Source organism: Acipenser ruthenus, chromosome 7, assembly GCF_902713425.1.
Source record: "Acipenser ruthenus chromosome 7, fAciRut3.2 maternal haplotype, whole genome shotgun sequence".
Classification (NCBI taxonomy): Eukaryota; Metazoa; Chordata; class Actinopteri; order Acipenseriformes; family Acipenseridae; genus Acipenser; species Acipenser ruthenus.
Window position 1 is genome coordinate 57,026,509 of NC_081195.1, and position 17,417 is coordinate 57,043,925.

At 35.1% G+C, this 17,417-nt stretch overlaps 1 protein-coding gene across 7 annotated transcripts in view; it reads right to left on the reverse strand.

The window, feature by feature from the left end:
- Positions 1 to 472: 472 nt before the first annotated feature.
- Positions 473 to 17,417, reverse strand: part of LOC117414616 (protein piccolo) — a 111,543-nt gene continuing 94,598 nt past the window's right edge. For all 7 annotated transcript variants that reach the window (XM_059027361.1, XM_059027359.1, XM_059027363.1 and 4 more), the window contains 5 exons: positions 15,822 to 15,957; positions 13,755 to 13,816; positions 6,195 to 6,329; positions 5,373 to 5,518; positions 473 to 4,768 (listed from right to left, as the gene is read on the reverse strand). In XM_059027361.1, coding sequence (XP_058883344.1) covers positions 4,625 to 4,768; positions 5,373 to 5,518; positions 6,195 to 6,329; positions 13,755 to 13,816; positions 15,822 to 15,957 — 623 coding nt within the window. In that variant the 3' untranslated portion in view covers positions 473 to 4,624. The remainder of the gene's footprint in view (positions 4,769 to 5,372; positions 5,519 to 6,194; positions 6,330 to 13,754; positions 13,817 to 15,821; positions 15,958 to 17,417) is intronic.

The window sequence follows — 17,417 nt, forward strand, 5'->3', positions numbered from 1 at the left end:
CCACTATCTATGTTAAAGTGCTAATTGTATTCCTGACAAGATTATTTAACAACCTTGAGTTTTTATAGAAATAGTAATGTTCAACAGTATTAAGCAAGGCTACACATAGAAGTGGACCTCAGCTTTATATGAAAGCTGTTTAAATACATCTTGTTGTATATTGACTACCGGTATGGTATATTATTACCAATAACTACTATACCATTTATCCTTGTAATCTTTTCAAACTCATTACCAACCTCTAAATTAAAAGAGCTCAAACCGGGCTGTGTTAAAGTATTCTAGCTTAATTCTATAGCTTATTATTAGGAGTTATATATTTTTCCTGTGATTTAATGAAGTGCCTTGGTCCTTATTATTTTCATGGTTTTGCATGGCTACAAGATCATCATCACCACAAACAAAAGGGTCCACTAGGAAATTTAACAAGAGATTGTGTAATGGTTCAAATAAAGAAACTAATGTCCACAAGCATTTTTTAAATATTTATTATTTAGACTGAGGGAACAGCCTTTTGTACAGCACAAATTGCATAATATCTCAAGATACATCCTGTGTACAACCACAAAACCACTTTTTTTTTTTTTTTTTTTTTTTTTACACAGATTGAAAACCCAGACAAGATTTACAAGCATATCTTTGTACAGTTATCATACTGCTTTAATGAAATGTATACATTTTTTTTTATATTAACAAACCACCAACAAAACATGCAACATCCAATGTGAAAACATTGAAATTCTCCTGGAACTACTCAAGTTTTTATTATTTTTTTAATTGTATTTATTTATTTTATTTTGTTGTGTTTTTATTAAGCAAAACTTCAGGTTTGCTGTACAGATTCTGATAGGTTGACAGCACACACTCTATTCAGCCAATTAAATATTCACCTGAGCACATCACTAGACAACTATACAGATACAGTCAAAGAGAATCATTTTTTTCACATTCACATGCTCAATGCCAGACCAAAGTAATAAATATGTAAATCTCTTCTGGTAGAAAAAATGATATATATTTACAAGGTTATAAATAAAGAAACCACATTCTCACAATTCACAATAATCTTAAGACTCCTTGGTTTCCAGTTCACCAGAAAACAAGAGAGCTTATGAAAACTAAATATGAAGCACACATGAAAATTTAAGATCAACCATATCATTCTATATATAATGAAAAGCAATATTTGAATGAATTTGTATGTGGACACAATTATCTATCCCCAAATAATATGTATGGTAAGTATTGGCTGTTATAAACATGTATTTGTGAGTTTGTTCATTTCTAAAGTAACACTAATGTTTTCTGAATGAAATGTTCAACTGATAAATAATTAGGAAACAAATATTGTAAAAAATACTGTAAAATGCTGCATGAAATGATGAGCAGCCAATAAAAACTGCACTGAGAAATCAGATTTAGAACATAGAGGAAGGATGTGGTCTCCTTAATTTGAGTACTGAAAAGCAACTAAGCCACTTACAATGGCAACTGTAAATCCACATTATTATTACAGACATTGTATGCATATCTTCTCATTAATAGGTCAGAACAATTTGTAAACAAATATTTTGTGCTGCTGTTACCCTAAAACATGCCCCTTCCTGTATGATTCCAGAATCAACTCTTCCTCTTCAATTGGTACCAAATAAATGCAACATAGGAATGCCTTTGTGAAATGGAGAATATATTGCATGCAATAACATACAATGAAAAATACAAAGTATAACTTAAATTTAAAGTGCACAAACTCCATGTACAGCGTTTAAAACTTCAACCTGGCAGGTTAAAAAAAATAATTCTTTAGAATAATATACAAACAGAAAGTAAGTTCATTATCTATATAAGATTAGTTTGTCCAGACATAATGTTTGCTTATGTTTCATTTGTTAATAAAATGCATAAAAGCACAATGTCTATTTTGCATAGAATTACTCCAACAGAACCTATGAATTTGGTTACAAAAAATTAGGCTGGTATATGTTTTAAGCATATTTTACTTTTAAACCAACCCTGTGCCTTTTAAAACTGCAAGAGCATAGCTGACAACTTTATTAATATTGATATTGATTTGAAAGTCTCAGGTCTCATAGCACTGTACCACAGAAGGCCAGTCAAATTGTTATTCAGTGTGCAATTCTGGGTCTTGTCCTCTTATATCATAGGGTCATGGCAATTATCCCAACCCATTTAATTAGTTTCACTAAGGATAATAGAGACTTTCAGTCTCTTTAAAATTGATCTAGAACTGAAACATATTGGTCAGTTTCGAAGAAGTTTATAATCTATTTCTTCCACTTCCACTTCATTAAATGTTAAGCAGTCACTGCAAATTAAAAACTTGGAGACTGTTTTTCAGCAGTAGCACATGTACTACACTCTATATGGATGAAGATGTGAAATACCAGGAGATACCTTCTGCTACTTGGAGAATTTAAATGTCAAAATGGGACAGAACTGGTCTAAAACAGACCACAAACACATATTCACCAATTGTAGTCTAATCACATCTACAGTACAACCGCTATGGACTACCTGCACTTTGGAATTAGACTATGTTCCACAGTACTCCTGTTTAACCACAATGTAAGTTCTGCTGAATTGTAGGATACATCTTCTTAATGACATTGAAAGAATAAGTGTACATTTCACAACGATATTCAGGAATGTATTTTATACAAGTAAGGCTGGGAAACAATAATAGAAAACTACTTTGTCTATAACTGCAAAACACTGTTGTCAGGGGCATGCTGCATGATGGTATCAAGCTGCCAATTCCTGGCAGACAATTACAGATGATTATTTTTCAACCACACAGTGATGATTCCATTTTTGACATTTCCATGGAAACCATTGGCATACTTTTTTTTTTTTTTACACTGCCAACCCTAGTGCTGCTTCACACCTTTAAAAACAACAGGCCTGACAATTTTAGTATTAAAGTGAATAATGGCAAACAGTCCTTCAAATTCTGCATTCTACTATATTTGACAGGGTTGTATGTTATTTCTTGTAACCCTAGACCATAGTCAGTAAATCATGGAAAGCTCATGTCTTTACTTTTTATGAGGCCATTGTTTTCCTAGTATATTATACTGTATGTAAATAATAACTATCCTACTTCCAAAGAACAATGAGATAAAATGGTAGCAAAGCTTTTATGTAAAGCAGCAGAGGTTCTCTAGGCTATTTTTTTTTTTTTTTTTTTTTTTTTTTTAGCAAAAACCTTCAGATAAATAAGCATGGTCTTAAAATTGCTTAAGGTGTTGAGAATCTACCATGGTAACCCCAAACATTATACCAAAACACCTTGTTTTACCATAGGTGACTATCTTTCTTCATTTACAATACAAAGAGCACTAAGTTCATTTTGCATTGTTCATTTTGTATTATAAAATGGCTTGGAAAATTCCAGCCATCTGATTCACTAGCAATATTCCATAGGTGTGTAACATTACAGTGTAATAAACATACAGTAGGGTCTGGTCAAAGCAGTTTTGTTTTTTAAGTAATAATAAACAACAGCAGCCTTTGTACTGTAATATACAGATGTTTCAGGTGTTGCTTTACAGTGCACATACTCATAAATACTGGTATAGTATACCCCCAACCCTAGTTCAGGGTTTTCATTGGCATATGAAACCCATTGATTCTGTATTCTCCTATGTCATATATCTATACTGTAGAATACTAAATAAACTTCATCTGTATTTAGAATGAATAGTCCTTAATAACATGAGGATGTCATCCAGGAATGTATTATGTAAAAATGCAGTGTGTTTGACATTTGAGGGGCTACTCCGTTGAGGTGATACGCATTTAATAATGTGTGTTAGCAAAGAGAAAAATAAATGACAACCTGACCTATGCTTAAGACATAAGTAAACATTGATTCAAATCTGTAATAGAAAATATTTTTCTTCGAACAAATGCCCACTATGTTGCAATTATTAAGTATATATAAAAAAAACCAAAAAACAAAAATAATTACATTGATTCCACGTGTCAACATCAATTGGAACACATCTTGTCCTAGTAAAATGCATTAAAACCTCACCAATAAATCAGATATCACTGTAATAGTCTAGAATGCCACTTCTAAAGAAACTACATCTGAAAACTTTGTTCCTGTCTTAATCGTTGTGCAATGCATTAATGACAGCTCTAGGTGTCAAGAAACACACCTTCACACTATTCAGAAGTGCAATGTGCAAATTCTGTCTTGTGATACCCTGCACAAGTTTATACTGCATAAAATAAATATCTCCTTTGTGCCACACAGAGAACCAACCTGCCTTCTATTTTATGGCAGCCAGCCTCTCTGGATTAACACCTTCCCATAGTCATTTCTTCCTTGCTAGTTAAGTAAGTCACTGCTGTTAAATGTGATTTTAAGTTCCATTTACTTTTTGAAAGTACCTGTTTTTGAACTTTAAAGGTGTCATATTCTGTAACTCTTTCTTCACCTGGCCTCTGTGAAGTGTGGCAGCCTCAGTATGACTGGGACTTTCTCTCCTCACCCTTTTGGCGGTCTACTAGTAGCTAACAGTACAAAACCAACGAACCCGGACATCATCTTTCCTAAGGAACAACATAAATGTTGTGTAACCACTCTGAACAGTTGTTATGGGTGGCTTTGTGTGGAGCTGACCAACAGTTTGTGCCAATTAACCACTCTTTTCCTTAGGTCCACTTTGTCAAGCCAGATGTAGGCCTCTCCAATCAGAGTCTTCTTCACAAACTTCCCTCCATTCGAAACCAGAAACATCTGCAAGGAACAAGGTTAACATTATCTTAACCTGAGTTTAAGTAGATGTAAAACAGTCACAATTAGTGTTTCTATGTACAGTAAGGTAAATGCTGTCATCTGTTACCCAGGTTTTAATCCACCTCACAAATTACTTAAAGCTGATTAGCTTTCTTCCTCAATTATTACAATGTATTACATAAATAAATAAAAACCTACTGTTGCTATTTAAATAAAAGTGGTAGCAAAACTGTTTTTTAGAAGGTAAAGAATATAAGAATTCAGACCCATATTTTAAGCCTTTTTAAAAATCAGAACTGTGACATTACAAAATGTTGGTCACATTTTAAAATAATGAATTACAAATGAATAGCTGCTATTCCTACAGTGCCATTGGATTTTTTTTTTCTCCAAAAGAGTATTACTGTAGATACTTGACCTGCTGTAATGTATCCTGCCTGTTCCTAAACAAACAGAAACTTTGATTTTATTTATTCAAACAATGTTATCATATTTCCTTTTTAAGTCAATGTGTTATCTGTAAATAGTTTGTTTAGGACCAGGCGGGATACATTACAGCAAGTACAGTATGTGCAGCAATATCCTCGATAAACGTTGCAGTTACCTGGATAGAGTGCCCTGCTGGATTCATACTGAAACGAAATGTCTCGTTAAACGAAGGCTCACGGTCATGTCTGCACACTCTCGTCTTCTTCTTAATCACTCTCTTCTGCGTCGCTACATTGATGACGTACAGCTTCACGTACAAATCTGCAACAACAGTGGAGAAGAAAATGAAGGTCTGTGGCTGAGTTCTGCACCATTATATTGATTATTTTTTTTAAGTTATTGTTCATATTAGGTTGTGCGGTTGTATCAAAATGTTCTCTAAAAAGAATGGCATGCAAAGTTGGCTCTGCAAAATGAATTTTAGATTGTGTACATTTACAGTACTTTACTATGTTGGGGGACAATACTGTATATCTGGGGGCACTACTCTGTTGTTTATACATGTAGGGTACCAAAAACAATTCCAAACTGTCAAATGTTTCAGATTTAATACAGTATATCACTTTGCATTATACATTTGTATCTTTTTTTATTTTCCAATTCTATGTGTCCTTAAGAATTATGTGTTGCTGTTTAAATTCTCCAGAGTAGTTTATTTTTGAGGGAGTCTCTAAGCAAGATTGAAGCAAGGTCTAAAAATGACCACTGGGGGTGCACTTGGGATGTGCACCAGTCATTTCTGCCAAATATGCAACATATCCACGAGAGTAGAAATAGTAATACATGATGATTAAGGACCTATTTAAGAGGAACAAAGAGATTTTATATATATATATATATATATATATATATATATATATATATACATTTGGCCTTTTTAAAATAAAAAATAACAACTTTTCTTGGTATTTTTTCATTTAATAGCCTAATGATTTACCTGGTAAATGATCAGGGGATTTAAATTTATAGGTGATGTTTCTACATTGAAGAATTTCCACTACAAGCTGTTCTCCCTCAGTCTTCATTTCTTTCTTCAGGGCAATTTTAATCTCCCCCATAATCTGGGTTTTACCTATAGAGAAGATACAGTTTGGTTAGTTATTAAGGGCTCAACAGTAAAAACCCAATGGGACAGATACATTACAATGTAATTATTTAAGTCTTAGGAGTACAGTTAGGATGTTTACATCCCACTTTGTCCACAAAGGCAACATTTTAGACAATAAAAAATATTAAATTGAACTTTATAAGGACAATTCACTATAAAGGCATCAGAAAAAAAACACAGAAAAGTACGACCCAAAATATCTGTTACAATAGTACATCAATATTCCGAAAAATATTGAGATATCTTGCAAACCTATATAAATGATGTATATTGTTATGCTTAATCTTGTATTTTTGTTTTAAAACAAATGGCACAAAAGTCTCAGACATCCAGGCAGCTACATGTTCAGCTTCTCAGGTGGAAAGGGAACCCAACAGAGTTTTCTTGTGCTATTTGTACAGATAATCCGAAACAAGCTTCCCCTCAGGAGCTCCATTCTTGCTCTAGGATTAGGTCCCTTAATCAGCTCCAGAGAGAACGCCCATGGATTGAAGCAGCTCAGTCCCACTGGGCACCATCTTATATAAGTTTAAGTCAGCTATTTATAGGTATCATCATTTTACTGCAATGGAACCTAAACAGGCAACTAGGAGTTCCTTAAACTAATCCAGGCCAATCACTATGATTTAAGGGAGGTGGTGTTGTTGTGAGGAAGTGTTATATTTCTATAAATGCATTGCTGGTAAACACAACAACAACTATAGTATGGGCTTTTATATGTATTACTTGAATGTAGATGCTCAGTAATGGTTTGCTTTACATAATAATGAAACCAATTACAATAAATGTATTGTTTTCACAGTTGCATTTTAATGTTTTGAGTCATCTAAAAAATGTCACATAACATCTGCCCACTACCTTCACATTATGAGTAGCCACATTTCTGAGTTATAAGGAAAAAGAAAAAATGTATTAAAAAATATGCTACATAAAGATCACTGTTAAGATCAAGCTATTTTTGAGTATTCTGAATACATTTACAGCACTATTTGTAAGACAGACAGCAACTGATATTTTAATAAATCAAACAGTTCATGTATTACCGCAATGTGTCCACAAGATGAGGCTGGTGACAAATGTATCAAATATAAAACATTTAATTTAACACAGCGTGCTCAATAGTTCTGCTTCTTTGAACATGTTGCAGGGACACATCTGAACAGTGTAGGGACCATCTTGTGCATATTTGCCACATTTTTAAGCCTCATTAGCTGTGCCAAGAATAACTGCAGAACAGAACAATATGAAAGGTTGGTGCTCTGTCACAGTCTACGTATCTCACCAGGGAGTTTGAACCTTCGTTTTAGGATTCATTCAGAGTAAGTCAGTAAACTGGAACAGCAGGATTTCATATTCTATATAATTAGCCTTGCATGGCACAGCAGAAGTACACAGATTAAGTGCATACTCTCGGTAAAAACTAAATGCAGCGATGGTGTATTTGCTTTTTGATTTTGTATAATTATGAGTCAGGAATCAGGATTGAGTTATCCAATGTTTTATTTTTTTCTGAAAGAAAATGTGTCTCACCAGGTCTTGCAATTAATAAGTACTTATTGTAAAAAGCAGCTAGAATATCAGTGGTCTCTGTAAAATCCAGAAGAACAATGATAAGCCAATGAGCCGGAGGCCATATTTAATCAACATGTTACCTGTCTGTAGGGGCTGCAAAGTTCATAGCATGTCTATTTTAAAGTGAATATTTGTAGGTGTGAAAGTTTAACTAAACAGAGCTTACCGTTGTTTTGTTTAAGATTCCTAGTAGTTTGATTAATTCCTTTAGGTTTGTATATTCCATTTTAGCATGACAATTATTTTAAACATCTCTCCTCAGACATTGTAAATTAAATATCCCCATCAAACATGGCTCTTCGATGTTTCTTACTCTGACATAATGTTTTTCTGACCCCAAGCAAAGCCATGGTAGCCAAGTGTAAATTGACCACTTAGTGAATCTGTAATGGCCCTTAGTGCATTAAACTCAGGTTACCATAGAGATTAGGAACAGACAAATAGGCTAAACATCCCTGCAGCACCCATGTCTAAAACGGCCACATATTTGGTATTTAAATAATGGCTATTTTAGACACAAGTGCTGCAGTAGGCCTTTTCATGTATATTGGATGACAATTTTTATTGCCCCAATTTACCAAATCTATACTCCCTGCTGTCAGATACCATATTCAGAAGATTGCCTGTTTACTTGAAAAAAAAGGAAAATACATTTTCTTATAATAATTATGTTGTGGCATGAAACCATCTACAAGTAAAACACACTTCAATCCTCACTAAGCTACAACACAAGGTGTCAACATTTAGAAACATTCTGTCATTTATACATGACTCACCAGTGTCCAATGCTATCAATTAAGAAACTAATTGCTTTATGATCAATAATAAACCGCAAGTGTTTTTTTTTTAGCTAAATGAAAAGTCGTTCTATATTGCGTCTATACTATGAATGGATGACTGTTTGACAACCTGTAAATTCAGTTAATACTTTATTTTATACAAAATGGAAAATGACCTCTATGGTAACAGTATCCTGTGAGACAGTCAGTCTCCCTTTCCTAAAACCATGCGTAACAGCGATTTTTAATGGGGAATGTGTTAAATGTTATATTAAAAACGACCCTGTCACCATGCAGTCTAGGCTATGGTGAATGGATTCTTGAAAATCCATATAATATAGAATTAGCCCGAATGGGCTCAATCTATCTTGCAATCTGTTATACAATGCCATTAGAAATGCATGTAACAAAAGAGAAGCCATACTAATGGGGGATTTCAACTTCCCCCACATAAAATAGGAAACCCGGTGGGGAGCACGACGGACAAAATTGAAATGGTAGAAATGACAAAACACCACTTCCTAACGCAATTTCTCAAGGCACCAACTGAAGGGGGGCATGCCTTGATTTAGTCTTTTCAAACAACAAAGACAGAATAAATAAAACATAGGTCAGAGAACCATTGGCAAACTCAGTTCACAACATGGTCTCAGTTGAAGTGCTTTTTAAAACCCCAAAAGTAACGACTAAAGTTAAGGTTTACAATTTTAAAAAGGAAAACTATGAAGGAATGAAACAGAGACTAACAGAAGTAGATTGGAGTAAAATAGAGAAAACATCCACAGAAAAAGAATGGCTATTTTTCAAAAATGTAGTACTAGAGGCGCAAAACAATTACATCACAGAAGTAGACAAAGCAAAATCTAAAACAAAATGACCAAAATGGTTTAATAGATCATTTAATAAAAAGCCACTTTACTGAGCATTTAAAAGGGACCTAGAACAAAGTACACAGAAAGAGTACTTGGAACGACAAACACAAGTCAAAAAGGAAGTTAGAAAGGCCAAGAGAGAGATAGAAATGAACATTGCCAAGGGGACTAAAACCAATTCCAAAAAGCTTTTCCAATATTATAACAGATAAAGAACATTCAAGGAGGAAGTAAAATGTCAAAGAGATATAAATGGCAAAATCATAGCTGAAAAGAAAAAAAAAAGCAAATATATTAAATGATTACTTTTCACAAGTTTTTACAAAGGAGGATACGGACAACATGCCCCACATGTCGACCTGTTCCTATCAAGTTTTACATAACTTTAGCATAAGCGAGGCAGAAGTGTTAAAGGGACTAGGAGCTCTTAAAATAAACAAATCCCCTGGGCCGGATGAGATCCTCCCAATGTACTCAAAGAAATGAAAGAAGTTATTTACAAACTGCTAACCAAGATCAGTCTCTTGAGACAGGGGTTGTACCGACAAACGTAATACTGATCAACAAAATCGAACCAGGTAATACAGACCAATAAGCCTGAGTTCTATTATATATAAACTTATGGAAACTATAATAAGATCCAAAATGGAAAATTACCTATATGGTAATAGTATGCTGGGAGACAGTCAGCATGGTTTTAAGACAGGGAGATAGTGTCTAACTAACCTCCTTGATTTTTTGGAGGATGCAACATTGACATAAAAGATTACATAAAAGATTACTTCTCAAACTGAATGCAGTGGGGATTCAAGAAAATGCATGCACATGGAATAGGGAGTGGTTAATATGTAGAAAACAGAAAGTATTGATTAGAGGAGAAACCTCAAAATGGAGCGAGGTAACCAGTGGTGTACCACAGGGATTAGTATTAGGTCCTCTGCTCTTAATAATCTACATTAATGACTTAGATTCTGGTATAGTAAGCAAACTTGTTAAATTTGCAGACAACACAAAAACAAGAGGAGTGGCAAACACTGTTGCAGCAGCAAAGGTCATTCAAAATGATCTAGACAACATTCAGAACTGGACAGACACATGGCAAATGACATTTAATATAGAAAAGTGTAAGGTACTGCACGCAGGCAATAAAAATGTCCACTATAAATACCATATGGGAGACACTGAAATTGAAGAAGGAATCTATGAAAACAACCTAGGAGTTTATGCTGACTCAGAAATGTCTTCATCTAGACAATGTGGGGAAGCTATAGAAAAAGGCCAACAAAATGCTTGGATAAATCAAGGGAAGTAATGTTAAAACTTTACAATGCATTAGTAAGACCTCATCTAGAATACTGTGTTCAGTTCTGGTCACCTCGCTACAAAAAGGATATTGCTGCTCTAGAAAGAGTGCAAAGAAGAGTGACCAGAATTATTCCAGGTTTAAAAAGCATGTCATATGCAGACAGGCTAAATAATTGAATCTATTCAGTCTTGAACAAAGAAGACTACGCTGTGACCTGATTCAAGCATTCCAAATTCTAAAAGGCATTGACAATGTCGACCCAAGGGACTTTTTTGACCTGAAAAAAGAAACAAGGACCAGGGGTCACAAATGGAGATTAGATAAAGGGGTATTCAGAACAGAAAATAGGAGGCACTTTTTTACACAGAGAATTGTGGGAGTCTGGAACCAACTCCCCAGTAATGTTGTTGAAGCTGGCACCCTGGGATCCTTCAAGAAGCTGCTTGATAATATTCTGGGATCAATAAGCTGCTAACAACCAGACGAGCAAGATGGGCTGAATGGCCTCCTCTCGTTTGTAAACTTTCTTATGTTCTTATGTTATAATTGGTTCTTAACAAAGAAGAAGATAGACTGAATTATTTAATTGGTACTTTTAATATGTGTTACTAATTTTTTTTTTTTTTCGCTGCGTAACTTTTTATGCCATCATATATTTTGAGGCATGTCAGGAAAGAAGCCATGTTGTGTGTTTCTTTAGCCCTGTGTAAGCATGGCCATTACAAACCATTTTTCATGCTGCCTTTGAGTGCAGTGCCAGGCCTGTATAAGAGCATTTTACTTAGATGCAATTACCTTGCCTTCGATCATCTGAGAGATACTGCAGCAAATTCAATTATAAAGCCAGCGCAGTCTGTTCACTTCGGATACAGAAATCACAGCCTTATCACAGAATGCATTGCATTTGGACATCAAGGTAGACTGTATGTAAAACAATACAAGTAAAACTAGAGGCAGAGGCATAGGACTTAGTAGCTGTCCTGATAATTATCCTCCGCTGACGATGAAATCCCCTGTAAAGGAGATATAGTAAAGGCAGTCGTACATACTTACACGTAAGTACATGGATACTATACGTCACATGTCACAATTTACCCATATATCTGGTGAATCTCTTATTAAATTGTGATAAACATTTCATTGCTGTGTCTTATTCTATACTATTCTTTACATAATGTTGATATATTTCATGGTCATTCATCATCATACTGATGGCTCTAATTTTGAATTTTACAGCCGTGCTTGTTTTATTAGGTCAAGACTGAGGTGCACTGAAGGAGCATGTAGAGAAGCTTGCATAGTGTATAGTGTATGTCCTTCACCAAGCTTGACATGCACAAGCTATTTTCCTACACTTTAGGAGCGACACAATTCCAATAGAAAATGAAAAGAAAAACAATTTATTGTGATCCTCTTATAAGTGGAAAAGAGTTAAACATTGGAAGTTAATGAGCAACTCCAGGGATGAAAAGAAATGCCCCCCTCTATAAGAACTGTAAGGAACTAGCTTAAAGTAACAGCTTTTTTACCTTGAAATAGACCTCCTTAAAATACTGAAAGTAACAGTCTGTATATTGGCAAAACAATGTTATTAGTCAATTTTAAACAACATTCTAAAAAAAAGAATGATCCATTCAAGCATGAACAAGGGATGCGGTCTCCTTTGAAATATCAAACAAGGAAACAATTGTGCTTGCTTTGCGCTGTTCCTCCTTCTGTTGGAGCTAAAGCAATTATTCAGTGCTAGCAATTTCCTTTTTTTCTATTCTCTCAGAGTATTTTCATCACAAAATACATTTTTTCTTTGACAGATTCAGCAGACCGTTAGTCCCCAAACAGCCCTGGATGTGATTCACATGTGGGTGTCAAAAGGCAAGTTGATGAGCCATTGTCACTGACTGTTAGCCAGATTGAAGTTACTGGTAGAGCTGTATCGTTTAAGATTTAGCTTTTAAAAAACTGCAACAAATTACAGTAAGCAGCTTTAGGAATATAGTCCGAATACGATCCACAAATCATAAGGAGCCATGGGTGCATTCATTGGTCAACAAAGATTACTGAAACATCCTAATTGGTGGTCCAACCTTACATTGCTATACTGTATATAATATCTCTATCAGTATAATGGTATGCTTCTAAATCAAGTCAACAAGTTGGACTTAAGAATTAGAGCACTTCAGTTCAGTCGAACCTAAGAAGCCTCTCTGAGCAAGTTACAGTAGAGATATAACATGTTTTGTTCTTCCCTGTGGAATCAAAATGATAAAGATCACTGAAGCACACAACTCATAACTTGATGGTATAGCTATACAATAAATAGAACAAGTATATCACAAACCATTTGTTTGCTAATCTTTATCTAAACCACACAAAAAAAGAAAGTCAAACTTTTTTCAATCTCAGCTTTATCTTGGATTGGTTTCTGTTTTTTCATGTCTGAGACGAAAGCTAGATGTGTAGTGATGACCAGGACCCTTGCATTTTATTTTTGGAATCTTCTCATGGGAATTGAGGGGAAATAACCATCCATATTTCAAAAACCTTTCTAACAAAATGATCATCTACCTACGTAAAAACACATAACGGTAAAATAAAAATGTATTACAATGTATAAAACTTGAAATGGTGTATTAGGAAATCAGAATATTTTCTAGAATCCTTACACAGGCCTGCCTTCTTTTATGCATTTTTCAGCTGATAAATTAACATAAAAGTATCTAGTTTGTTTTAATGTACGCAATCAATTTGAAGAAAAAAAACCCCACAAAAGCACAATTGTTTTTAATGCATTAAAGAAAACTGCCTAAAATCACTGTAGTTGTATCTAAATATATAAATAGGATTGTAATCTTTTCCGTACCTTCTGTTTCTGATAGGCCCAGTCCTTGTTGCTTCTCAGCACCATTTGGAATAGTCTTTCCCCTTTGGAAAACAGCACAATAAAGAGTTTAGTTGTGGAGTCTGAGATGAGATTTAAACTTTCTGCAATGCAATAAATAAATAAATAAATAAATAAATAAATAAATAAATAAATAAATAAATTGTTTCTTCAAAGAGATACATCATGTTGACCATCAATTCACAATTCACATTTTGTTCATATAAACTGTCACTTTATAAAGTGAAAATGTGTTACAGTAGAAAAATGTGGGAGAAATATGGACATATTTTAGTGCCTGGAGACACTTCTTAACAGCCTGTTTCATGGAGGTGGAGTGGAGGCGGTGTTCAAAAATCAACAGGGTAGAAACAGACTTTTCAAAAACTAGTATGTGCTGTGATTCAGGCTTTTCACTGTCTGGAATCTAATTATGCCGATGGGCGATTCCAGTGATTCCAGTTAGCCTCCTGCACAGTTAGCTTTCAATAATGAAGAGTATTGATTTGAGTATAAAATGAACAGTAGAAGATAATGACCGACATAAGATATGCACTCAATTTAAAGGAGAGGGGATGTGTGTCACACAAAGCTTGTCAGGGAATTTTTAAAGTAGTTGTGGCCCATGCAGTGGGTAAGTTATAAAGGTGTTTCCTGTAAAATGTTAAGCTTTTTAATTTGAGATTTAAAGATTGAGGCAAACTGTATAGACAGTTTGACTATGCATCTGAGTAGTTTATTAACCAACAGGTATGCAGTATTTTTTATTTGCTATTCTTTAACTAATTGTTTAATATAAGGATATAAGGACTAAGAAAAATGTAAGGAAAACGTATCTTTCCCATCTTAAAAACAGGTGACATTTTCTGTTTTTAAATGTGTTTGCCATGTAGGATGCCTACCAAAGAAATAGCGTGTTGGAATTAAGAACATAAGAACATAAGAAAGTTTACAAACGAGAGGAGGCCATTCAGCCCATCTTGCTTGTTTGGTTGTTAGTAGCTTATTGATCCCAGAATATTATCAAGCAGCTTCTTGAAGGATCCCAGGGTGTCAGCTTCAACAACATTACTGGGGAGTTGGTTCCAGACCCTCACAATTCTCTGTGTAAAAAAGTGCCTCCTATTTTCTGTTCTGAATGCCCCTTTATCTAATCTCCATTTGTGACCCCTGGTCCTTGTTTCTTTTTTCAGGTCAAAAAAGTCCCCTGGGTCGACATTGTCTATACCTTTTAGGATTCTGAATGTTTGAATCAGATCGCTGCGTAGTCTTCTTTGTTCAAGACTGAATAGATTCAATTCCTTTAGCCTGTCTGCATACGGCATGCCTTTTAAACCCGGGATAATTGCTGAGTTCATAATAATAATAATCATCTTCTTTACACATAACCCAGTTTTGTTTGTACGAGCATGGCTGTATTTAACAGGATGCATAGCATTTAAACCCACTGGCAACGCTGTATTTATTTAGAAGTGTCAATCTGCTTCTAAAGAGCAGCTGTAACTAACTCATTTAGATGCTGCTACCTTTTTTTCTTACTAACACAACATTAACTTAATTTTTCCCTCTTTTAAAATACATATTATTCAAGCAAGTCTTGAATAAATGAGTGTGCCTTACCACAAGCCTGTCAGGTGGTAATATCCAGGCAGGTGTCTTGGTATGCTTGTAAAGTTGCAAACGTTGTCATGCAACTTCATATAAAGTGTGACTTACAGTAGGTGTATAGCTGAGCAGTGGGAGCCATGGCATTGTGGTTTCAAAACCCTACTCATTCAGACTGATAAAGAACAAACTAAGCAGATTTACTTTTGGCTTAATTCTTTTTTTCCCCCCCTAAAATTGTAGTGTCCAATTATTAGGCAAGCTCATGATCGCAATACTCACCCTGCCTTCTCTGTGATAGAACTTTTACAAGGTGGGACTGGGGAAGCCATTGCTTCAGTTCTAACCTACAGTACTACAATATTGAATGCTAGAGCAGTTAACACGTTTGGTTAGCCCAAGTGAACTTAACAATGCAAGGATGAAATAAACAACAGTACTTACATTCGTGGAGCAGACAAGATGTTGTTTTCCCCTGCCGTGGCGCTGCCTTCGCTGTCTACACTGTATCCACTGCCAAAGCTGCTGATGGATGAGGCAGTCGAGACAGATGAGTCAGTGGCTCTGTGGCTGGACCTTGCTGTACAAAGAGGGAACAGAATTTTAAAGTAAGGGATTTCAATCTATGGCTTTTCAATCTGTTTGCCATTGAAAAATGAAATTCTGGTGCACAGTATTTTTTGCTTTCAATCCAATCGACATCAGGGGATATTTTACATTCCACCCTTTCGATATTTAATATGCTGAAAGTTGTCAGTATTTGCACTGGCACTGACACTGACACAAATCCTTTCAACCTAATTTAAAAAGCTTGATCTGTGGGCCCAGAGGTCTGGAGTTTAAAAAAAAAATGCTGTAAAAATAAATCTAAAGTAACACGACACCAATAATACAGAGTATATTCTGTACGGGCAAAGATCTGTTTTAGGTGAAAAAGCAATTAGCCTGCTTGTTGCTACTAAAGGAATATGCATATCGGCAGAAACTAGTCAAATGGAAATCTGTTTTACATTTGCCAAGAAATTCCATGCTGTACCAATCAGTCATTTTTTTATTTTCTTGGCAGATGAAAAACAGCACTTGTCTAATGATGTTTATTCACCCGAGTCTGTCTGCATCATCACTAAATACAGAATGCACATATAATCAGAGATGCTTACATAGACATACAAGCATGTCTATGAGCATGTTACATCCTGCATGCACAACCATACTCACTCAAGCACACAGTTACGCTCATGTCCATAAACAGTAAAACAGAACAGTTCAGAATGCTTCAATATGATTTTACGGGGTAGGTGCAATAGTCGCAAACCAGTTGCAAACGAGTCGGAAGTCTTGGGTGAAATGTACCAAATAAGCGCAATGCTATTTGCAACTTTTTAGGGAATGCTTTGCAGCAGCAGTTTCTGTTGGCTGTTCAAGCGTAGATTAATATTTAATTATGGATATTCGTGAATAAATTTGCAAAAAGGTGGGCAGAGATACTGCAAATGAGTGTTCTCAAATATTATAATGAGATGTACGAAAGCTGCAGGCATTTACGACACTTACAATTGTATCAATTTGTTAAGAACTTTTGAAAGCATGTTATAAACAGAGCAATTGTTGCTGGCATTTCCCAGTCTGTTTTTTCTCGTACGTTGCCAGTTGTGCTCAATGCATTTTTGAGAAACAGCCAAATACCTATTTTTCCCTAAATGAGGGTGTACTTACAAGCCTTGAAAACAAATTTCTATGACATTTCTGGTTTCCCCAAAATGTTGGGAGCAATAGACTGCACACATGTGCTGCTAACCCCTCCAGGTTACGGACAGCTTGCCCCACATGTCGACCTGTTCCTATCCAGTTTTAAATAACTTTAGCATAACAGAGGCAGAAGTGTTAAAGGGACTTGGAGCTCTTAAAATAAACAATTCCCCTGGGCCGGATGAGATCTTCCCAAAAGTACTCAAAGAAATGAAAGAAGTTATTTACAAACCGCTAACCAAGATCATGCAACAGTCTCTTGACACAGGGGTTGTACCGACAGACTGGAGA